General features: G+C 34.8%; 3 protein-coding genes and 1 long non-coding RNA gene across 5 annotated transcripts; 3 read left to right on the top strand and 1 right to left on the bottom strand.

Annotated features, from left to right (window-relative positions):
- On the top strand, positions 1-3137 carry LOC125605087 (serine hydroxymethyltransferase 1, mitochondrial-like). Its single transcript, XM_048775093.1, has 15 exons — positions 1-261; positions 359-409; positions 558-644; positions 743-864; positions 943-1019; positions 1101-1225; positions 1356-1448; positions 1531-1623; positions 1696-1893; positions 1976-2080; positions 2146-2211; positions 2295-2372; positions 2459-2570; positions 2646-2756; positions 2859-3137. Exons 1-15 carry the CDS (start codon positions 175-177, stop codon positions 2954-2956), a joined length of 1503 nt encoding a protein of 500 aa, XP_048631050.1. The 5' UTR covers positions 1-174; the 3' UTR covers positions 2957-3137.
- Positions 3138-3344: 207 nt separating this feature from the next.
- Positions 3345-4700, top strand: LOC125605088 (NAD(P)H-quinone oxidoreductase subunit M, chloroplastic). Its single transcript, XM_048775094.1, has 2 exons — positions 3345-3935; positions 4332-4700. The coding sequence occupies exons 1-2, from the start codon at positions 3474-3476 to the stop codon at positions 4530-4532; spliced, it is 663 nt and encodes a 220-aa protein (XP_048631051.1). The 5' UTR covers positions 3345-3473; the 3' UTR covers positions 4533-4700.
- Positions 4701-4876: 176 nt separating this feature from the next.
- On the top strand, positions 4877-7642 carry LOC125605086 (heat shock 70 kDa protein 9, mitochondrial-like). The gene is made up of 5 exons (XM_048775092.1): positions 4877-5033; positions 5250-5311; positions 5385-5463; positions 5537-6724; positions 6791-7642. The coding sequence occupies exons 1-5, from the start codon at positions 4878-4880 to the stop codon at positions 7430-7432; spliced, it is 2127 nt and encodes a 708-aa protein (XP_048631049.1). The 5' UTR covers position 4877; the 3' UTR covers positions 7433-7642.
- Positions 7643-16278: 8636 nt separating this feature from the next.
- On the bottom strand, positions 16279-21248 carry LOC106401561. 2 transcript variants are annotated; one of them, XR_007336628.1, is made up of 6 exons: positions 20162-21248; positions 19995-20074; positions 19770-19843; positions 19470-19579; positions 16912-19254; positions 16279-16816 (listed from the first exon to the last, which is right to left on the bottom strand). It is a non-coding gene; the product is annotated as an uncharacterized LOC106401561 (long non-coding RNA). The 2 variants fall into 2 exon arrangements; XR_007336629.1 differs by lacking the exon at positions 19995-20074.
- Between the last annotated feature and the right edge of the window lie 721 nt (positions 21249-21969).

Raw genomic sequence — 21969 nt, 5'->3', positions numbered from 1 at the left:
GAAAGTTTTCTGCAACCACTGAAAGCTGAGCCAAAAGCAGAGGCCACAATTCTCTCGTTATCTCTCCACGGGATAAACCCACCAGTCTTTTTTTTTCTCTCGTTCATGATTCAAATCTATCTCTAGGGTGTTTCCAAAGAGAGAGGGAGCTAGGCAGAGAGAGGTTCAGCGAAAATGGCGATGGCCATGGCTCTTCGGAGACTTTCTTCTTCAGTTGACAAACCTATTCGTCCTCTTATCAGATCAACTACATGCTACATGGTAACGTCCTCAACATCTCTCCTTTCTATCAGATTTCATCATCGGGTCCAAGTTTTCAAGATTTGAGTTTCTGATTCTTGGTTCTTGTTTCGTACAGTCATCTCTGCCCAGTGAAGCTGTTGATGACAAGGAGAGATCTCGTGTCACTGTAAGCTTTACTTAACTTCCCTTTCATTTCTCCTTTGGCCCTCTCTGTAATAATATCTTCGTTGTATATAGTTTCCTTGCGGCTGAAGCAATGACTTTTGTTCTGAAATATAATAAAACCTCTCTGTGTGTGTAATGGCTTGTTACAGTGGCCAAAACAGCTTAACGCATCTTTGGAGGAGGTTGATCCTGAGATTGCTGACATTATTGAGCATGAGAAAGCTAGACAATGGAAGGTTAATTAATTAATTAGTCTCTCTTTAAGTCTTGTTACTTTTTGAGTGAAGATTGTAAGTTGTTGCTGATCTTTTGTGATGATTAATGTAATCAAAAGGGACTTGAACTCATTCCATCTGAGAATTTCACATCTGTCTCGGTGATGCAAGCTGTTGGCTCTGTGATGACTAACAAGTACAGTGAAGGGTACCCTGGTGCTAGATACTATGGAGGAAATGAGTATGTTCACTTTTCACTATCTGAGACATGATTGTAGATTCATCTCAGTGACAAGAATGGTAACCTTTTGCTTTGAAGGTACATAGACATGGCAGAGACTTTATGCCAAAAGCGCGCTCTTGAGGCTTTCAGATTAGATCCTGAAAAGTGGGGAGGTAACTAACTACTCATTCCATGTATCCTGACTTGTTATGATCCTTAGATGATACTTATATTCGAGTCCTGTGGTTATACAGTGAATGTGCAACCCTTGTCTGGATCTCCTGCCAACTTCCATGTCTACACTGCATTGCTCAAACCTCATGAGAGAATCATGGCACTTGATCTTCCTCATGGTGGTCATCTTTCTCATGGTTATCAGGTTACCATCAACTTCACTTTGTTAATTTTCTTGCACCTTTAATTGTGTCTCTAAACCATAAACTTAAACCTAAACGTCCATTATCTTTTTATGAGTATATAACAGTTTGTTTTCTCTTAATTCTCATCAGACTGACACCAAGAAGATATCTGCTGTGTCTATCTTCTTTGAGACAATGCCTTATCGCTTGGACGAGAGCACTGGCTACATTGACTATGATCAGGTTCTCTATTATTTAATCAAGCATCATGGTAGTATATGCTTGATCTTACAATACTACATGTGTCTTTAATCTTGATATGTAGATGGAGAAAAGTGCTACTCTTTTCAGGCCAAAACTGATTGTTGCTGGTGCGAGTGCTTATGCTCGATTGTATGACTATGCCCGCATCCGAAAGGTATACTCAAAGAAACTCATAACAGATAATTGTAAATCAAGAGTGAGTTCTGATCCAAAACTCTTTTGGCAGGTGTGTAACAAGCAAAAAGCTGTGATGCTAGCAGATATGGCACACATCAGTGGTTTGGTTGCTGCTGGTGTAATCCCTTCACCGTTCGACTATGCGGATGTTGTGACCACCACAACTCACAAGTCACTTCGTGGACCCCGTGGAGCCATGATTTTCTACAGAAAGGGTGGTAAGGAAATTAACAAACAAGGGAAAGAGGTAAAACAAAACAAAACAAAAAAATGTTTTAAAGATTTTATCTACACTCTTATTCATTTTGTTGTTTTTTTTTTTTTAAAAGGTTTTGTATGATTTTGAAGACAAGATAAATCAAGCCGTCTTCCCTGGTCTTCAAGGTGGTCCACATAACCACACTATTACAGGACTAGCTGTTGCTTTAAAACAGGTAACAATTAAACGTTGCTTATTGGATTATTAACAGTTTCTTTAATATTTTGTTAAAAATTGCAGGCAACTACTTCAGAGTACAAAGCATACCAAGAGCAAGTCCTGAGCAACTCTGCAAAGTTCGCTCAGGTCAAAAAAGAAAAGAACACTATATGTATAATTTATGTACTATTGACTTTATCTTTAAAAAGTCTAACTGTTGTTTGGTGCAGACTCTGATGGAGAAAGGTTATGAACTTGTTTCTGGTGGAACCGACAACCATCTGGTTCTAGTGAACCTGAAGCCCAAGGTTACTTGATCATACCTTGTTATAAAATCTTCTTACTTGAAACTCTTTTTTTTTTTTATCTGATTTTTTTTTTTTTTGGTTGGCAGGGAATTGATGGATCTAGAGTTGAGAAAGTGTTGGAAGCTGTTCACATTGCATCAAACAAAAACACTGTTCCTGGAGATGTTTCTGCCATGGTTCCTGGTGGAATCAGAATGGGTAGGAATCATAGTTAGCTAGACTTTTGTTTTGCTACTTGAAATGGAAATTTTTCAAACCATTGTTATTTTTCAGGTACACCTGCTCTCACTTCCAGAGGCTTTGTTGAGGAAGACTTTGCTAAAGTAGCTGAATACTTTGACAAAGCTGTAACGTTGGCTCTCAAAGTCAAATCTGAAGCTCAAGGTTCCTCATTTTCTCATTTTCTCTTTATCTCTGATTCAATGTTTTTACTTTCTTTGTAAACAATGCTTGAACTTATTTAACTCGTTGTGTTCTGAAAACTAGGGACCAAGCTGAAAGACTTTGTGTCAGCAATGGAAGCTTCTTCAACCATTCAATCAGAGATTGCTAAGCTGCGCCATGAAGTTGAGGAAATTTGCTAAACAGTTTCCAACAATTGGGTTTGAGAAAGAAACCATGAAGTACAAGAACTAAATGTTTTATCCTACAAGTCTTTTTTTATTATGCTTTGAACTTCCATGGAATGTATAGATGATAATAATCCACGTACACTCTAAACTCTGTCTTATGCTATGAGAAAAAATAATGAACGTTCTATGCAAATCATTTTCTTAGATCATTCTCTGTTATATAAAAATCTAAAGACAGAAAAATAGTTAACAAAACATGTAACATAACATAACATATTTTTTACCAAAAAAAAAATATGTAACATATTAAAAATATTTTTTACCTCTCAAGTGGCTTAAGATCAACCACAAAACCCCAAGAAAACAAAAAAAGAATGAACAAAATGAATATTGTGAGAAGCTCATCCATAAGCTGTGGCCATTTCTCAACCTCATCAAATCTCTTTACAGAACATGGTTCTGTTACCAGATAACATCTCACAACATAAACTCTCTTCTTCTTTTTTCACATTTTTCAGACAAGAAAAAAATGGCTGCAGCATTCTCTTACACTGCCTGTCCTAAGTTTTCTCTATTACAACCTCCCATGGCTGGTCAAATCCGACCAATTAGAACATCACAAAAGGCTTTCGTGGTGACAAACCCTGAGCAAGACAACACACTCCAGGAACAAGGAATAGATACAATCAAAGAAGAGCAACCAGCAGAGCAGCAGATGAAGAAGCAGCCAACGCCATTGAGACCAGTGGAGAAACAGACTAATGTGAAGAGCACAGGCTTGCCAAGAGAGTTCGGTGGTGAGTGGCTAAGCAGTGTGACACGCCACGTCAGGATATACGCTGCTTATATCGATCCAGAGACTTGTGAGTTTGACCAGACGCAGATAGATAAACTCACTTTGATTCTTGATCCAACTGAAGAGTTTGTGTGGGAAGATGAGAGCTGTAACAAGGTTTATTCTTACTTCCAGGAACTAGTCGATCACTATGAGGTAACAATATCATCTATATAGTACACTCAAGAAGACACTATAAAAAAAAAAAAGAAGAAGACACTATATATATATATATATCATTTGCTTAAACATTTTATTAGATTCTGGAAGAGAGATTGATACTCACTCACTTCGTTTTTTATTAGATGACATTTTAGAAATAAGCATGAAATTAAAAAATGATTTAATTTTACGTTTTTAAAACATTATTAATTATTTACGTAACCATAATTAAACAAATAATATAACAATCTGCGTGATACAAAAAGTCATATAATTCAAAAAAAAACTAATAAATTTACATTGGAAAATGAATATTTTTTTATAAAGAATTTTTTTTTAAGGCATAAAGAGATAGTTAGAAGAGCTAGACTTTTTGTTGTTCTTTGACAGGGAGCACCATTGACAGAGTATACACTAAGATTGATAGGATCGGATGTAGAGCATTACATAAGGAAGATGTTGTTTGATGGAGAGATACAATACAACATGGATGCAAGAGTTCTTAATTTCAGTATGGGCAAGCCTCGTGTTCAATTCAACACCAGCAACATTGAAGGTGGTGGAGATGGCCAGCCTCAAGAAGATGCATAGTGAAAACAACTCTATACCAAAACTATGGAAAAAGAAGAGAGATATCAAAACAATATATGATCTTTTGTATATGGGTTTATGAAATGCTTTTTCATTTTCTCATGCTACAAGTAACATATGTATATACATATATTATGATATTGTCATATGCTATGTTTTAACTTTTAATTATCAATCCGCATAAGTTCATAACCATGAAATTATTTTAGAATCGTAACAAATCATAATCACAACTAAATATGAGGTATATTTTGGAGAAAATCATAATTGGAATTGGGCTATGATGTCAATAAGCCCATAAAAGGCCCAGACAATGACTTGTAGCCCACGGGGCTTTTCCTATAAATGGTTAAACCCTACACGTTGTGCGTGTCCCATCTCCGAGCTTTAAACCCTTCTTTCTCCACCGACTCTCTCCAACCAAAAATGGCCTCCGTCGCGCTTCTACGTGCTCTTCGCCGCCGCGAACTCCACACAGCTTCCGTCTCCGCGTTTAAATCCGTATGTATCTTTTCCCTCGATCTTCATTTCTAGCTTGAGAAATCACGTTTTAGTTTTCTAGATCTGTGAATCGGTAATACTACTTGGAAATGAATTAGGGTTTGAAATTATCCAATGGGTTGAATCGATTTCTCATAAAGTTTCGTACTTTGCTTCGTCTGTGAAGTGGATCTAATATAAGTTGAAAGCTTACACTTTTTAGTATTGAATCTGTAGGTTTCTACAAATGGAAAGACGTCTTTGATTGGGAAGTTAGGTCACTTCGCAAGGCCTTTCTGGTATCTCTCTTGAACATGAATCTGTCTCCCTTGTAATGTTTTTTTTTTTTACTTATTTGTTCTGTTGATCCAGCTCGAGGCCTGTGGGGAATGATGTTATCGGTATTGATTTGGGTACCACCAACTCTTGTGTAGCTGTCATGGAAGGAAAGGTATTGACTTTGATCTTGATGTGATTGTTTGAATAAAGGCAAGTTATTGACTTTGATCTTGTTTTTTTAACAGACTCCTAGAGTCATTGAGAACGCTGAAGGAACACGAACCACACCATCAGTGGTTGCTATCAACCAGAAGGGCGAGCTTCTCGTTGGAACACCAGCTAAGCGTCAGGCTGTCACCAACCCAACCAACACCATCTTCGGGAGCAAGCGTTTGATCGGGAGACGTTTCGACGATTCCCAGACGCAGAAGGAGATGAAAATGGTCCCTTACAAGATCGTCAAGGCGCCGAACGGTGACGCTTGGGTTGAAGCGAATGGTCAGAAGTTTTCTCCAAGTCAGATTGGAGCTAATGTTTTGACCAAAATGAAGGAGACAGCTGAAGCTTACCTCGGGAAGAGCATTACCAAAGCTGTTGTTACCGTTCCAGCTTACTTCAACGACGCGCAGAGACAGGCTACGAAGGATGCTGGGAAGATCGCTGGTCTTGATGTCCAGAGAATCATCAACGAGCCAACAGCTGCTGCGTTGTCGTATGGGATGAATAACAAGGAGGGTGTGATAGCTGTGTTCGATCTTGGTGGTGGAACGTTCGATGTCTCTATTCTGGAAATCTCGAGCGGTGTTTTTGAGGTCAAAGCGACGAATGGAGATACCTTCTTGGGAGGAGAAGACTTCGACAACACTCTGCTGGAGTATTTGGTTTCTGAGTTCAAGAGATCTGACAACATTGATCTGACTAAAGACAAGCTCGCCCTCCAGAGGCTGAGGGAAGCTGCAGAGAAGGCCAAGATCGAGCTTTCCTCAACATCTCAGACCGAGATCAACCTTCCTTTCATCACCGCAGACGCTTCCGGAGCTAAGCACTTGAACATAACCTTGACCAGGTCCAAGTTCGAAGCTTTGGTCGGGAAGCTGATTGAGAGGACGAGGTGTCCGTGCCAAAACTGTTTGAAGGATGCTGGAGTCACGGTTAAGGAAGTCGATGAAGTTCTCCTCGTTGGTGGGATGACACGTGTTCCCAAAGTGCAGGAGATTGTCGCTGAGATCTTTGGGAAGAGCCCTTGCAAAGGTGTGAACCCTGATGAAGCTGTTGCCATGGGAGCTGCTATTCAAGGTGGTATCCTCCGTGGTGATGTCAAGGAGCTGCTTCTTTTGGATGTGACTCCTCTCTCGCTCGGTATCGAGACGCTTGGAGGGATCTTCACTAGGTTGATCAACCGTAACACCACCATCCCTACAAAGAAGTCTCAGGTACATTCATAACTGTTTTGGATGTATGTTGAATCTATTGATTGCTAACTATGATTTGCTTCTTAGGTTTTCTCCACAGCTGCGGACAACCAGATGCAAGTGGGAATCAAGGTTCTTCAGGGAGAGCGTGAGATGGCTGCAGACAACAAGAGTCTAGGAGAGTTTGATCTCGTTGGGATCCCACCTGCGCCAAGAGGAATGCCGCAGATCGAAGTCACCTTCGACATTGACGCAAACGGTATCGTGACGGTCTCAGCCAAAGACAAAGCGACAGGCAAAGAGCAACAGATCACGATCAGATCCTCAGGTGGTCTCTCAGACGATGAGATCAACAGAATGGTGAAAGAAGCTGAGCTCAACTCGCACAAGGATCAAGAGAAGAAGCAGCTTATTGACTTGAGGAACACAGCTGATACCACAATCTACAGCGTTGAGAAGAGCTTGAGTGAGTACAGGGAGAAGATTCCTGCTGAGATTGCCTCTGAGATCGAGACTGCAGTGTCTGATCTCAGGACAGCGATGGCTGGTGAAGAGATTGAGGATATCAAGGCTAAGCTTGAAGCAGCGAACAAGGCGGTGTCGAAGATTGGAGAACACATGTCTAAAGGATCAGGCTCGTCTGGGAGCTCTGGCGGTGAAGGTTCAAGCGGGACTGACCAGCAGACCCCTGAAGCTGAATTTGAAGAGGCCAGCGGTTCAAAGAAGTGAAGTCGCTAACCGGTTGAACTCGGTTTTGTTTCCAAATAAGTTGACATGCATTATTATCCTCTTCACAAATTTGATTAAAGTTTTTTGTATGTTAAAACGTCCTTTGTGGAGGTAATTCTTCAGATCTTTGATACTCGGATGTAGTTTTTTGGTTTACTTTTTGCTTGAAACCTATGGTTATCATATTGACCGGTTAACCGGATTGGATAAGGTTACCGCTAGTCTTCTCCTATAAACTTATGCTGGATTTTGGATCCGCGCCCATGTTCTAAATGATTATATGTTAAAAATTAATGTTACAGTTTTATAGTTATAGGTTATGTTAAAAATTAATGTTACAGTTTGATTGATTTAAAAATCTACATAGTATTTATAAATCTAATAGGTTTTCCTTCGGATTTGAGTCTTTGTATTTTTAACTAAAAAATCCAAACAAATCCATTCAAATCCATTATAAAAACAAATATATTAGTAAATCCGTACGATTGAATAACATTTGATTTGATACAGAATTTATGAATCATTAAACCAATAACACATAATTTTAATACAGATTTGAAAATCATAGAACCAATAACACTAGATTTAGTTCGGATTTTCAAATCCATTAAAATACAACAACCAATAACTCATACTCATAGTTATAGGTTTTGAGATTGATGTATTTTGTTCACCGCTAGAAATTATGATGATGTATAGATTTTTTGGAACAACTTTTCTATTTTATTAGTAACATGAACATTATTTAATAAAAATATTTGAGTATTATGTTTGCCAATTGTGGGTCTTTTATAAAATTATACTATAACCTTTGTGATTTAAAGTATATATTAAAGTAACAATTATAGAGTTTTTAAACAGTAATAATCTAAACAAATGAAAATGTACAAAAAAAAAACAAAAACTACATGATTCTGGTAACTAAATTTTGCAAGCCCATTATGATATATTTAATTGGCCAGTTTGTAATCATTTTAAAAATGCTACATCATATTGAACAAAAACATCTTGACCTTGGCCTAATTTTGAAACTCATATTGTGTTTTTTTTTGCGAAACAAACAGAAATAATTTTGCCTTCGACGACTTTTTTCATTCCAACAGAAAAAAATGTTTCTCTTTCATCTCTTTTTGTTGGTGCCGTCTGTCCGTTCTTGTTTCTGTTGCGATCTTTTAAACGGGTGAAGATAGATCAGGAAGTTTCAAGGTTTGGGATTCTCGATTTTGGTTCAGTTTATTTATTTTCGATTTGGTTTTATCGAATATGGATTATGTGTTGTGATTTTCTTAAGCATCATCTAAGGTATGGAATACAAAGAAAATTCGATCGGATAGACAGAGGCCGTGCCCCGTTTAATCCTGAAGTAGAAACGTTGAAAACGATACATGTGTGTTCTTTTGCAAGAGGCCTGGATTTTGTTTCCCTAACAAAAAAACAGTGGTAATATTAGTTCAGAATATTAAAACATGAACAGGTTATAACAAACAGAAGAATTTAATTACCCATTGGTCTGTTAAAACCATTTCAAACGTATCTCCAAAAGATGTTGTCTGCCTCCAAGAATGAAAACACTTGACTTGCACTCGCCAATGATTCTTAAAAGGCCGCAGTTTTGTGAGAGGATGAAAAGTAGTTATTGTAGACATTTTAAGAAGAGATGCTTTGAGTGCTATGGTTTTAACGTTATTGGGGAAGAGTTACATATATGTATTTAAGAAAGGGTAACAATTAAGTATACACGCATATAATTATTAAAGATTTTGTTAATTGTGATTATTTAGGATTATATATATGGAATATTCAAGTCGATTTTTTCCCAATTTGATTAGGTTGTTAGAAAGTTAATTTATTGAAAGGAATATACGCTTTAAATGATTCGATTTTAACGTGATTTGCAAGAGTATAAACCAAAAAAAAATATTTGGCTATCTATGTGAATGATCTAATATTGTGATTGTTAAGAAGATTTGCTTAAATATAGGAATATATTTTCGAAGGTTATATATTTTAGGAAAAAAATAAATGATTACATTCAATTCTGAACAAAACCATTTATACGATTTGTTTTGATTTGATATTGAGATTGTTAAGAAGATTTGCTTAAATGTAGGAATAGATTTTGGAAGGTCATGTATTCAAGGAAATTAATAAATGATTAGTTTGAATTTTGAACAATTCCTATGTTCATGTATGAGCAAAACTTTCTTCACCCGCCAAAATCATACCACAAAACTAAACTAAACCAACCTTACTTGGGTGTTAAGGCGAGTGAATTGTTTTGATGTAGAAATTTTTAATATATATAAATCATGAAATAAATTATAATCAAAAGAAAAAAAATTCTAAATTTCTAAATTTCTAAATCAAGTACATCGAATTGAATCTATCTAATATGCTCGTTTTGGTTCTCTTGAGGAAAACAGAGATGTTATAACAATTGAATATGATGTACAGGAAGAGGAAGGAAAGTAGTTTCACAAGAAGCATATAATAAGTTTGTGTTTTATTAATAACTAGGGGTTGGTCCGCCCTACGGACGGGTGAATTTACAATAAAACTATTTTATTCTGAAATAATTTTAATTTTATAAAAAATTTAAAAATTTACTTTGTGCTGTTTTTATTTTAAAATCATATTGTAAATTTTATTAAATTTTGTTGGTTTGAGTTGAAAAGACCATATTGTAAGATCATATTGTAAATTTTATATATTTTAAGATCATATTGTAAATTTTATTAAATTATTAAATTAAAAAATAAAGAAAATGTAATAATTTATATTATTTTATATCTATTAAAATTTGATATACTTGAAAAAAATATAAAGTAAGAATAACTAATATTTTCTATTTCTAATAGTATCATATTTTAATATTATTACAATAACTAATTTTCTCCCGATAATAATACATCCACCTCCAAGCTAAATCAATTGAAAATCAAATGTAATGAGATAAAAATATAAATAATTATATTTTAAATTAATAAATAACAATTTAAATAATTTCATAAATAATAATTAGTATATATTATGTAACAACAAATGATATTTTAAATATATGTTTTCAGTTTATATTAGATATTCAATTTATAATGAAATTTTCTTATATTTTTAGTGTTTTACTAATTATGTTTTGTAAACTATTTTAGCATTTGTTTAACTTTTTATAATAAATTATTTGTTGGAGAAGTCGCTCATGCTATTTGAAATATTTTTATAAAGTGTTATAACTTAATAGAGTATTACATTAATTTTTAACAGGATTTTACTTGAGTTTCATATCATAACTTATAGTTTACTTCGAATAAGTTAAATTGAACCAAATGTAATTTAACCAACTAACTTAAATGTAGTTTTACCATTAATAATCTCAAAATTAAGAGGAACTAAATTGCCTACAAATGTTTTCTGAAATTTGTTTTTCTCTTCAAAGACTAAAACCAAAAGAAGTAACTGAATCATTTAATCTTTTCGGTGGGGGATGTATTGAATGAAAGTGTATTATTCCTATCTACTCAAATATCTCATCCTTAGTTTTCACATAGTAACAAAACAATATGTTAGGTTTATATTCCAGCCCTGAACAATTAAAGAATATGTCATTAAGCAAATAGTTATACACACCAGAACTTCAAACGGTCATGTATATACGTGGTTGTTTAGGTTTTAACCTTTGAGGTTATCAAATTTGTAATTCTTTGTTGGTTTTTTTGTATAATTTAAAATGCAGTTCATCTATTTGTTATCGTTTTTGATGCAAGTGTATTATAATAGTGGGATGCGATTGTTTCATGGAGTTTAAAGAAACTTTTTATGTTGGACATGTGTTTAGTTTTTAGTTAACAAATTGTGTTTAATAGTGTATAGGGTAAATGTGCACATTACAAAATAGATATGTTGAAAAAAGAAGACATAGACAAATTGTTACCCTAGAGGAGTGATAATATATTTTTAAAATGTTTTCTTATATGCGGCAAATATAAATCCACTAATATGTTTTATTCGCGTAGTATATAATAGTCATGGTGTTCTAAATTATAACTTTAAAATATAAAATTGATTGAACATATATCAAATAAATAGATGAACTTAGTCATTTACTTTAAAAAATAGCAGTTGTTGCATCTTCTTTAATGCTGGCAAAAGATGAGTCTGATGAAATAATTTTTTTTGCGGGAATTTGTTTTTCTGAGAAAAGGGCTATTGTTTTGAGGGAATCCATATAATTGATTTCTTTGTTTGTATTATGTTAATTATCTAAAAGTAATTTATTTCTCTAGCATAATATAAAAAGTTACGATCTTGCTTAAAATGGTCTGTTTTTATAGAAAAAAAATGATCTGTTTTATAGGTCCTGCCTCTGAACTTATGGAAAATTAAATTAAATATAAAAAGTAAAATTAAATATTTAATCAATTTTAGATAATCAATAATTATATGTAAAGTCTTTTGAAAACATCAAATCCATTTTCTCTAGGGAGTTTAGTAATAATTTTACAATAGTTTTATCATCACATTATTATTAATGAGATTTAAAAGAAAAAGTAAGTTACAAATAATAAATATGTCAAACATACGAAAAAGCGTAAGAGATAACATGAACAAAAACTCTTTCAAGTGAGCTCCAGAGGAGCATGCATCCGTGTGGAGTTAATAAGCTTTGGACATATTCATGTTTTTTCATCCATGTTTAATGTATTAATAATCATATTGTAACATTTTCTTAGTAAATACTGATAAGATTAATGTATTAGATTCTCAAAAAGAAAAACAATACAACAACGCATCCAAAGATCTTAAAAAGTATTTCTCAAGAAAATACATAAAATGCATCTGTTTAGTAGGACTTGGAGATGTAACATTTTACGGTATTGCGATTAACTTTATACTGAATGTTAAAGCTGACACTTCAGATTCCTTAGGTTCACCTGCCAAAAAACAATATGTTTGGTAAATTTGAGATATGAAAGAAAAATAGAATTCCAATGAGGATGATCTCTGCTCAAGTTGAAAATTGCAACTCACCACAACAGCAACAACGGTCTCAAAGAATTTAGGAATGTAGATCAACCTGACCAGCTGTCCTTCTGACCTGCAACATTAATATATTACCCAACAAACTTAAGAGTATTGTTTGACCCAAGAAACAAAAAGTATCCACTATGTACTTATATAATCAATCTCTATGCAAGAAGATTGTACCTTTTACTAAACGGTTGTCATATCAGTCTTGATTCCCAACGAAGTAGACATGAGGGCAAAGTTTTAATCAAGAAAGGGTCTTTATCGGCGAAAGGATAATATCCTGCATAGAAGTAAACGAAGCCAATAGACTCCAAAATGGAACTTTGTTTGAAATGTATATTTTGCAAAGGGAGGAGGGCGGGGGGTGAATTCTTACCTAGTATATTAGGTGTTAGGCAGTGGGAGCAAGATGTCTCCACCTCAGTGTTCTTTCGAGAAAACCAAGCTTTCTTTCAACCACTGAGTACCTGTCAAGGTCATCGATGTTCTGATCAGAAGTTCCACGAAATCTGCAAAAAGTGTCTTAAGATTTCTACATGCTCAGACAACGAACTAGAGACTGTGTCCTTTTAAAGTAATCATACCTGATATTATCCACATCAAATGGGGGAGGATTTCTACATGATCTGAAGGTGTTATAAGGTGCTGATCCAGGGAAAAGGCATATGTTCAGAAGCTGAGCAAAAGAAAAACGGCCTTACGATAAGATTTGTCAATGCTAATATTGTTTTTTAGTGTTTGTTATGTAACTGCAAACCTGCTGAGGTAATGCGAAGTTAGCTAGATAATTCAGGCCTGGCATTATATCTACTGAGACTCCTGCATCTAATCTAAAACAGTCCACAAAACAAAACATGAATTTGAACTTTCATCTCAATAGAATTGATAAGATACGGCTGGAGCTGGTTTTAACACACTTGGGTTAACATGATATCAAGCTCTTTGATGGATCATACAGTATGGTAACGTAAACATTTGCTTAGAATGTAAACTGGCGCAATGACGTTTAACTGAAAGTTTGGAGAGAACTTGGTAATGGAAAAATAGACCTCAACACCAAAAAAAGATCTGTCGCTAATGAAATCATCTGGTACCTCAACACCAAAAAAAGTCATAAGTGTGAAACAGAAGTTCTCAATGAAAAAGTGAGAGATGTAACGGACCGGTTTCGGTGTGACGTTCTGAAGCATTGCAAGTCTCTCGAACGGAACTCTGGATGGTGCTGGAAATATAAGGTTACGTCATCGACAGAGGTTTTTAAGGAACCGATTGCTTCATGCCTCGCGAAATTGATTTCATATTGAGGGGATATGAGAGAAGAATCTGTGCAAACCATGGCGAAGACGTATATTTATGGGTAGGAGATTGTGAAGAAGTTGAGAGGACGGAGGTGGCGAAGTGGGGGTCGAGTTAACTGAGATTGAATGCGAAGGTTATTTATGCATCCATTACTCAGATCTTCGATTCAACGAAGGAAGGGTAACGGGGAAGACGGTCAGTCTTTCGTCTGTATGGGCTTGAAATGTTTGCTTAAAAAGCCCACACGAAATCGAGAACTAAACCAAAGCCAATCAAACGAAAGAAACGGCGATTTCGGCGAAAGCCCATCAAACGCAAACAAACAGCGATTTTTTTTCTGGATGCCACGTGTCCAAAAATGCCCCATGCTTCCTCATGACGTGGCTGCCTGTGGAGAAAGACAACTCTCCTTTATTAGTATATATATATACTAGGGGTATTCCGGCTCCGGATTCAGATGTCTTATATGATAAAAACTTCAAAATCTTCTGTTATTGTTTGTAGTAGTTAGCAGTGTTTGTAATTGAGTGTAGTTGATTGTTTTTTCATAGTAAATATAGTTGTACATTTAAGTGTTGAAATGGCCATGGTCGGAGGGGAAATTAGTATAATGAATGTGTTTTTGTCTAAAAACTCTATGGATAAGGCAGAAACGGCAGGATCGGTCCTGGGCAAAGCTTAACGAAATATTGGCCTTAGGCCCTCAAAAATTTTGGAAAAAATTACATAGAAAAAAAGCCTCCAAAATTTTGTTTTTAAGCCCCCAAATTTACAAAAAAAAATTTAGCTGGAATTTTTTAAAAACCACCTAGAGCCCCCTAAATCTCAGGGCCGGCCCTAAGAAACGTTCGTCACTTCTAGCGCTTGCGTGTAGGGTGTTTGTTCTGTAGTGAAACCCTTTTTTTTTTTGCTGCCAGTATTTATATCCAGTAGTGGAAATTATACTTGGCTCATATCATATATTCAGTGTTTATGTTAATTCTTTTATATGGATAATGGGTTTGGTGTATCCTGATGCATAATCTTTCCTTACTCATAGTCTACTGTTTTTTTCGTTTCTTGTAGTCCACTGTTTGTCACGTGGAAGAAAATAGTGAATGATGGGAAGCCTCAATTGCATGTATGTATTGGTACTCTGGAAGCACGCCGCTTGATCATTGGCTTCAAGGATTATGCCTTAACCATGTACCTTACAACTGCTACCATTTGCACGAGAGAGTGAGGCATCAAATACATTTAATACTTATGAGCAGGTACCGTGGTCCACTAAACAGTGTACCAATTCCATTTCTAACCTGAATTATAGTAAAAAGTAGAGACTGGAGATCACAATCCTGAACATTGGCGGCCATAAAACTAACACAGAGATCAAAAAAACTTGTATAGTTCCCTTATTCTCAGTAGATACGTTGACGGCTATTGTTGCCTCAAGGTTTGAATTAACAGATTTTTCTAGCTGATTAACTTCTTTGTCACCACCTCCACTCTTTATAAAAGAAAGAAAAGTATTTTCAACAATAGAAAGAAATCACCTCTACCATTTCTCATTAATTTCAAATCTGGAAGCACTCTGTAATTGCAGAAGACATGTTTTTTTCAATAGCTGGCATTGCTGCACGTACTATAGCTGGTTAACTTCTTTGTCACCACCTCCACTCTTTATAAAAGAAAGAAAAGTATTTTCAACAATAGAAAGAAATCACCTCTACCATTTCTCATTAATTTCAAACCTGGAAGCACTCTGTAATTGCAGAAGACATGTTTTTTTCAATAGCTGGCGTTACTGCACGTACTATAGCTGGAACAATTGCGGTAAATTTTTTCTTTGTGTTTTTCTCTAACACGTCATTAATTCCTTGCTCATGAAGTTTTTAATCTAATGAGATTTAGCAACTGGTAACCAAATCACTAAAGCACAAAGCAAGAGATTTGTAAGAACTACAAAAAGATTTAAGATTAAATGACCAAAAGAAGTCCACAACTTTGACAATAAAAAGTAGCTCAAATCTGCTGAAAATGCAAAGACGAAAAGTCCACAACTCTGCACTCAAGAACAAACAAAATAGGTAGCTCAACTAAGTTAGAAGCTACTTACAAACCTCCATTAATCAACCCCCAACAGAGTAGCAGTAAAGTGGACGATGATTCAGTGGTTTCATGAGATTATTTAATAAATGAATGAATGTATAATGATTTTTACATTTTCTTCTGCTTCAGAACCCTCATACATTGGACTTTGACAGCTTCTAGGACCAAGTCTTGCTTTTATATGTTCTTTGTATTATGCAGAGCTCAAGATCAAGCTTCTAGATCTTTTTGAGAAACATTATGAAAGAACTAAAGTTGAAATTCGTTTCGGATCTTAGTGGTTCAATCGAATACCTCTTAAACTTTAATGTGAAAACAGAGAAAATCATTTATTGTTTCTGTCGATGCATATTGAAATCTCAAAAGGCATAAACATGTCTTCTATTTTTACTATCTCTAAACTTAATTTGGTGTGGGAACTGTACTACAAATGATACAGAACTCAACATATTATCATATATAGGAAGAAGTGAAGATCTCGTAATAGCACTGTTATACTGTAAGATGTCTATTACGATGCTTTTGTTCTCAACAGCTTAATAATGTAACTGTAGAACTAAGAAAGATTCAGAAAATTGTGATTCAGCAAGGAAGGTGATGCTTGGTTCTCTTAACCCCAAGTATGGATCCGCTTTCAGAATTTGTCCCCTCTCAAGCTGTACAAGTTCATTGTTTAAATAATTGCAAAAATACTAACAAAAAAATATGACTTTGAGCACGTGACTAGATCAGATCCAAGCTTTCCAAACTTTTGACTTTTTAGTGTAACTGGAAGCTACCACCTTGCTGAATGTTGCATAGAAAGACGTTCTGAATATTGAGTTCATCTACACACGTTCTTTTCACTTAACGTATTTCCAAAGTTCATCTACCACCTGAGAACTGACCTACTTCTGGAGGTTATGGAATGAGAGAGCTGTCAACAATGTAAGTTCTTGGAGGATGTTCGAGTGTACATGTGATCAAAGCAAGCTAGCAAATCGCATCAAACACAAAGAATCAATCATTCATAGTTGGAATTTGGAAAGTATAAATTAATCAAAAAGGCAAAAGGAACAATGACTTACCAGTATCAAACAACGAAATATCCTTTGATGAAACACAAAACTTTCTCATCGTAGTGATGAGTTCCATCGGAGGTGATATCTATTGTAAGTGGTATCTCGTCTGAGTTGTGGTTTTCATCATCGAAAGGTGGGATATGTATAGTTGAAGCTTCAGCCAGTTACTGGGGGATGCGAAGAGGTTGATTGAATGCTGCTCAATTGGAGGAGTTGGATAATTACGCTGAAGACCAGAGTTAAGCACATAATAATGAAGGTTGAAAGGTTACGGGAAGGTGAAAGGCGAGCTTTGGAATTATCGTCGTGAAGAAGACGATGGGGAAACCTAAAACTTGAATGGGCTTCCCATTTTGATTACAAAGCCCATCTATGATATCTATAAAAGCTCAGTCCAAGCATAATTGATAAAACGCAGGTGCGACTCGTGTTTCGTAGTGCCAGGTGTCAAAAAAAGCTCTTCCTTCTTTGCTGACGTGGACGCATGAGAAGAGAGAAAATATAACTTTATTGTATAAGATATATAGATGCTAAATGTTCTGTTTTATTCATTACTAGTGGTTTTTCCGCGCTACGCGCGAGATTTCGGTTAATTATGTAGAATAATTTGATTTGAAAGTATAATTGTTTATATTGTGAATTCTGTTTTAGATACAGTTCCATTTCTACACACTCAATGCTTTCTCAGTTTTGTTTTTCTAGTTTTATTTATTTTAATTAAATATTTAGTTAATATTTATTTATATTTTAAAAAATATTTTTATATAATGTGTGAATCTTTATTCAGTAGTTCATCTTATTTATTTTTATTACCTCTTTCAACTGAAACCTTTTGATGGTAAAATATTCAACTTTAATTTCTTTGAGTCAATTTATAAATTTAAATGCAATTGCCTTTTTGAATAGTTAATTTCATGATTGTTATTGTTTATTTATTTATGATTTCTTTAGGTTAAATATTGTTTGATCTTTTTTTTTGATTGAAGGATTAATACTGTTTGAATTTTTGTTAACCAAGTTCAGTCTCTTTACGATTAATTAAATTTTATAATATTGTTGAGATGATTTTAATAGAGCTACGTTTTTTATAGTCTATACTTTTGATATATATGCTTGTTTTATTTTAAGTTATCTATTTTTATTTATGTTTTATATGTTTTGCGAAGTTATTTAGTGGGACTCTTAAACTATTATATGTTTTCTGGAAAATTTCATCTTTATCTTTTTAATCAAAGTAGTAAAATATATACATGCAATAAGTCGTGTGTTTGTGGATTTTTAGCCTTTTCTATTTTGTTCACAAAATCTTCTAGATAAAAATGTAGTGTTTTAAAATTTTAATTTTCTGATATCTGTAAATTTTCATAAAACTAATCCAAGCTTCTATTTATTTTAGTTTTTGGTAAATATAATTTCTAAATTTACAATTTTGCAAGTTCAAACATACCAGAGAAGTCCTAAACGATTATTTTTGATTTTAACAGATGAGGGACATGATGCAAAAATTCAGTAAAAAAAAGCAGATGGGTGATATGCAGATTATTTAAATACGTATTTTTATATGTAATATTAATAATGAATCAGATTTTTTTAATATTATATCTGGAATATACTATTCAGTTTTAAATTTTATTAAAATAAGTGGAATATGTTTTTGATATTTTTTTATATGAAAAATTAGGAATTGTTTACAAAGTTTTGTTTGCCTAAACTTTGTAGTACTGTATAAAGTAATTGTTAAATAGTTGGCGAGAAAAAAGATAATTGTTCAATAGATTTATCCAAAGAATTTGTCGGCGTAGTATGTTAAGATAATGTCAGCAAAAATAAAACATTATGACAGATAATCATTGACCAGAATAGTTTATTCACCAGAATTTTATGATCTTCAAACTCGACTGCTGGATGTTGTATTGCTTCTATCTTCCAAGCTTGTTCGAGGAGTTGAGCATATTTTTTTCACAGTGTTCACTCTCAGACCAAATATTAGAAAGAAATCTTTTTCATCTGAAAAGCCAAATTATAATTTTGGAATACACAATTTCATGGATGCCAGAGATGGCAAACTTAATCAGCATACATATGTAGCTGATTGTAGAGCTCGTAATAAAGTTGAATGGTGTATCAGTGGTAGAGACCCTTTTGTTGTGCCTATAAGGAAAAACTTCTATTTTGCCTCCTTCATCAAGTCACAAAAACGAAACCGGAGGCGATCACCAAACAAAAAGAATTAGAGATTTTTTAATCAAGTAAAACCAGGTTGTGATCCTTTGACATTAGCACAAGCAGTTCAGGCTAAATTCCAAAATCGCCAACTGGGATTTCAGAAGATATTGGTTTTTCCAACCCCTGCAGAGAATGAAGACGACAACAGTTAAAGTAATATAGACTCTACTCCACATATATAACCAGATTACGCACAGCAAAAAGACATACAGTTTGCTAACCCTATATCCATCAAACGATTTGGAGAGTAACAAATAAAATTAAAGAGCATTCATTAATATGGGAAAAGATACATATCACACTAAGACCATAGTTTAAAAGCCTCCAAATAAACTTACCAAAAGCATGAACACGTGATTTCTGATCTTATTCGTCATTTCTTTCATTGTTCGCTCCTCTTTCAGAAAAGAAAATGGAGGTTCTCTTCACCATATTTGTAATTCATCAACTATACGAACCATTAAAAAAAATCTAAAGTTTAGTTGTACCTTATATATTCTAAAAGATCGTGAAAGAAAAAAAGTTGTTAGAAAGCCGACGAACTGGTTTTTCTTGATTCACCAGTTTTAAAGACTTTAAGCATTTAATAAAGAAACGTTTTTAAAATCAATGATTAGAAGATAAAACGTTTGGCTAACCGTATATCATAGTTCACCTCGACCCAACATTGATTTTAGCAGATTAACAGCACCCACCACCCCATTAGTCGCACCTGAAAGGACAAAGATTCTTCAAAATCATTGCAAGATAAGTGTACATAATATTTCCATACAATCAAACAATGTTTCATACGTGCACAGACAACTGTGTGTGGATCTCATAGATAAACAAAATGGTTTTGGCCTTCTGAGTGTGTAACTTACTTAAAATCCTTTACTCTACATTCTAATTCTCCTCAATATTTTTCTCCAGTAATAAATGGAACCATATCGAGAGATATCAACTGAAAAAAAAAATTGATTACCTTTAGTCAGCTGTTGTCCAAATTGTTAAAAAAAGAAAGATAAAAGTTTGGTACATAGTTGATTACCATTCTGTCATCTCTTCAGATTCTGTAGTCAACCGGTTGTCATCTCTTCCAGTCAGAGGATGCTTCTCTCAGATATCTGAAAATCCTTAAGCGACTGTTTATCATCAACAAAAGTGAGAACCAAATACTCCACTGAGAGATAGGAGTCGCCTAAGTCTTTCTTTTACTGTTTTGATCTCTGAAACAGACCTTGCAAATCACTCCCCAACATTGAACCAGTGCTTGTAAATGGACCACTACATAACTTATTACTCTCCAAACAAGAGAAAAAACAAAATTCAAATCCTGATAATAGACATCCATTACCTTTGGTTGGTGTTCAATGTAACTTATATTTTGCTTCTTGAACGTTTGTGTTATCCACACCTATCATGTGCTTAACCCATTCTTCTGCTCCAAAAGAGCTTCCATTAGATGCTATGTCTTCACAATCTCCGTTCCTCAGCCTCGTATAAGTGCACCAACAAAGGCGATTCTCTTAGATTCTCCATGATCGCAATAACCCAATTCCACAAACCACTCATCGAGCTTATACCGGGACACAACGAATTCACAGCCTTTCCTTTATCAGATTTCTTCCATTCAAGCTGGACTGATGCAAAATCAGCCATGTTACTGAAACGAATCCACACGCGCCACCATCGCAATCATCTATTCTGGTATTTCATCGCCAGCTAGCTCCCCCAACAATACCACTCTCTCCGGCGTCCTCTCTTCGCCTAAACCCTACCTTCCTTCCATCGCCAGCCAATCCTCCGCCTCTGGATTAGTCACAGTTGTAGTAAAAAATATCCCAAGCTTTAAAGTTCTTGTCAATAGTTACATTTTTGCCAGAGAATATGCAACTATGAGCGGTCTTATAGAAATTAAAAGATTGTTCGATTACTAATTTGAAGAAGAGAGTAAATGATGAATTAGTGGAAGAAGTGGGTGTTGTTTGTAACCGGTGACGATTTAGTTTCACAATTGGCGAGAGTTACAAAGAAGAAGATAATAGGTTTGCACAAGGAACGTCTCTCTTATGGGCCTCCTATGAAAAGTAAACTATTAAAGCTTAGCAAATATCAAAATAAAACAATCAGCCCAAAATAAATCACGAAAAAAGCAGCTTGATATATGGTGTTTTATACATCTTGTATATATGCTTTTAAATTGGTTTTCAAGTCTTTATCGAGTCTTTCTAGTCCTTTTGGAGTCATTACAGGTCTAGAGTTGCATTGGATGAGAGATGGACCAGATGGAACAAAAGAGGCAGAAAACAATGCAATTTGGTGGTTTTCACGCAGAACAGTCAGATAGCGGAGCAACCCGAGTGACTGTTCCGAGTGAGTGTTCCAGCGGCAGAGATTTTTAAGAAAACTACAATCATTACGGGATTTGCCCTAATTATCCCTATTTTCTCTCCCAGCCGCCTGTGGCTTTGATATATCATATTTTCTGTTTCTCTTTATCATACTACGCATTTTTCTTGGAGAAGAAACCAGACCTTAGAGTGGGAGACTTGAGATTTTGCTACTTTGTAAAGGGAGAAGGCCATCTCTCTCGATTTAGAGAAGAACCCCCTGAACCCTATTACTTTATTTCAGTCATATTTCATGTTGCTTTATATCTCTGTCTCTGTGTTTTCTTGCTCCATGGCTGAGTAGTCACCTTGCTTAGTCTAGGGTGTAGGGTGTTTAGATCCATGAGCTAAATACAAATAAGGATTTATGTTTTGATTTTCTCTATTCATGATTGCGCTTACTGCCTGCATTAAACTAGCTACTTAGTGCCTGATTCTAGGTTTAATCTAATCATCAAAAGTGTTT

This window comes from Brassica napus, unplaced genomic scaffold, assembly GCF_020379485.1.
Source record: "Brassica napus cultivar Da-Ae unplaced genomic scaffold, Da-Ae ScsIHWf_69;HRSCAF=117, whole genome shotgun sequence".
NCBI lineage: Eukaryota > Viridiplantae > Streptophyta > Magnoliopsida > Brassicales > Brassicaceae > Brassica > Brassica napus.
Note: the sequence above shows the minus strand (reverse complement) of the source record. Positions and strands in the feature narration are given on the sequence as shown.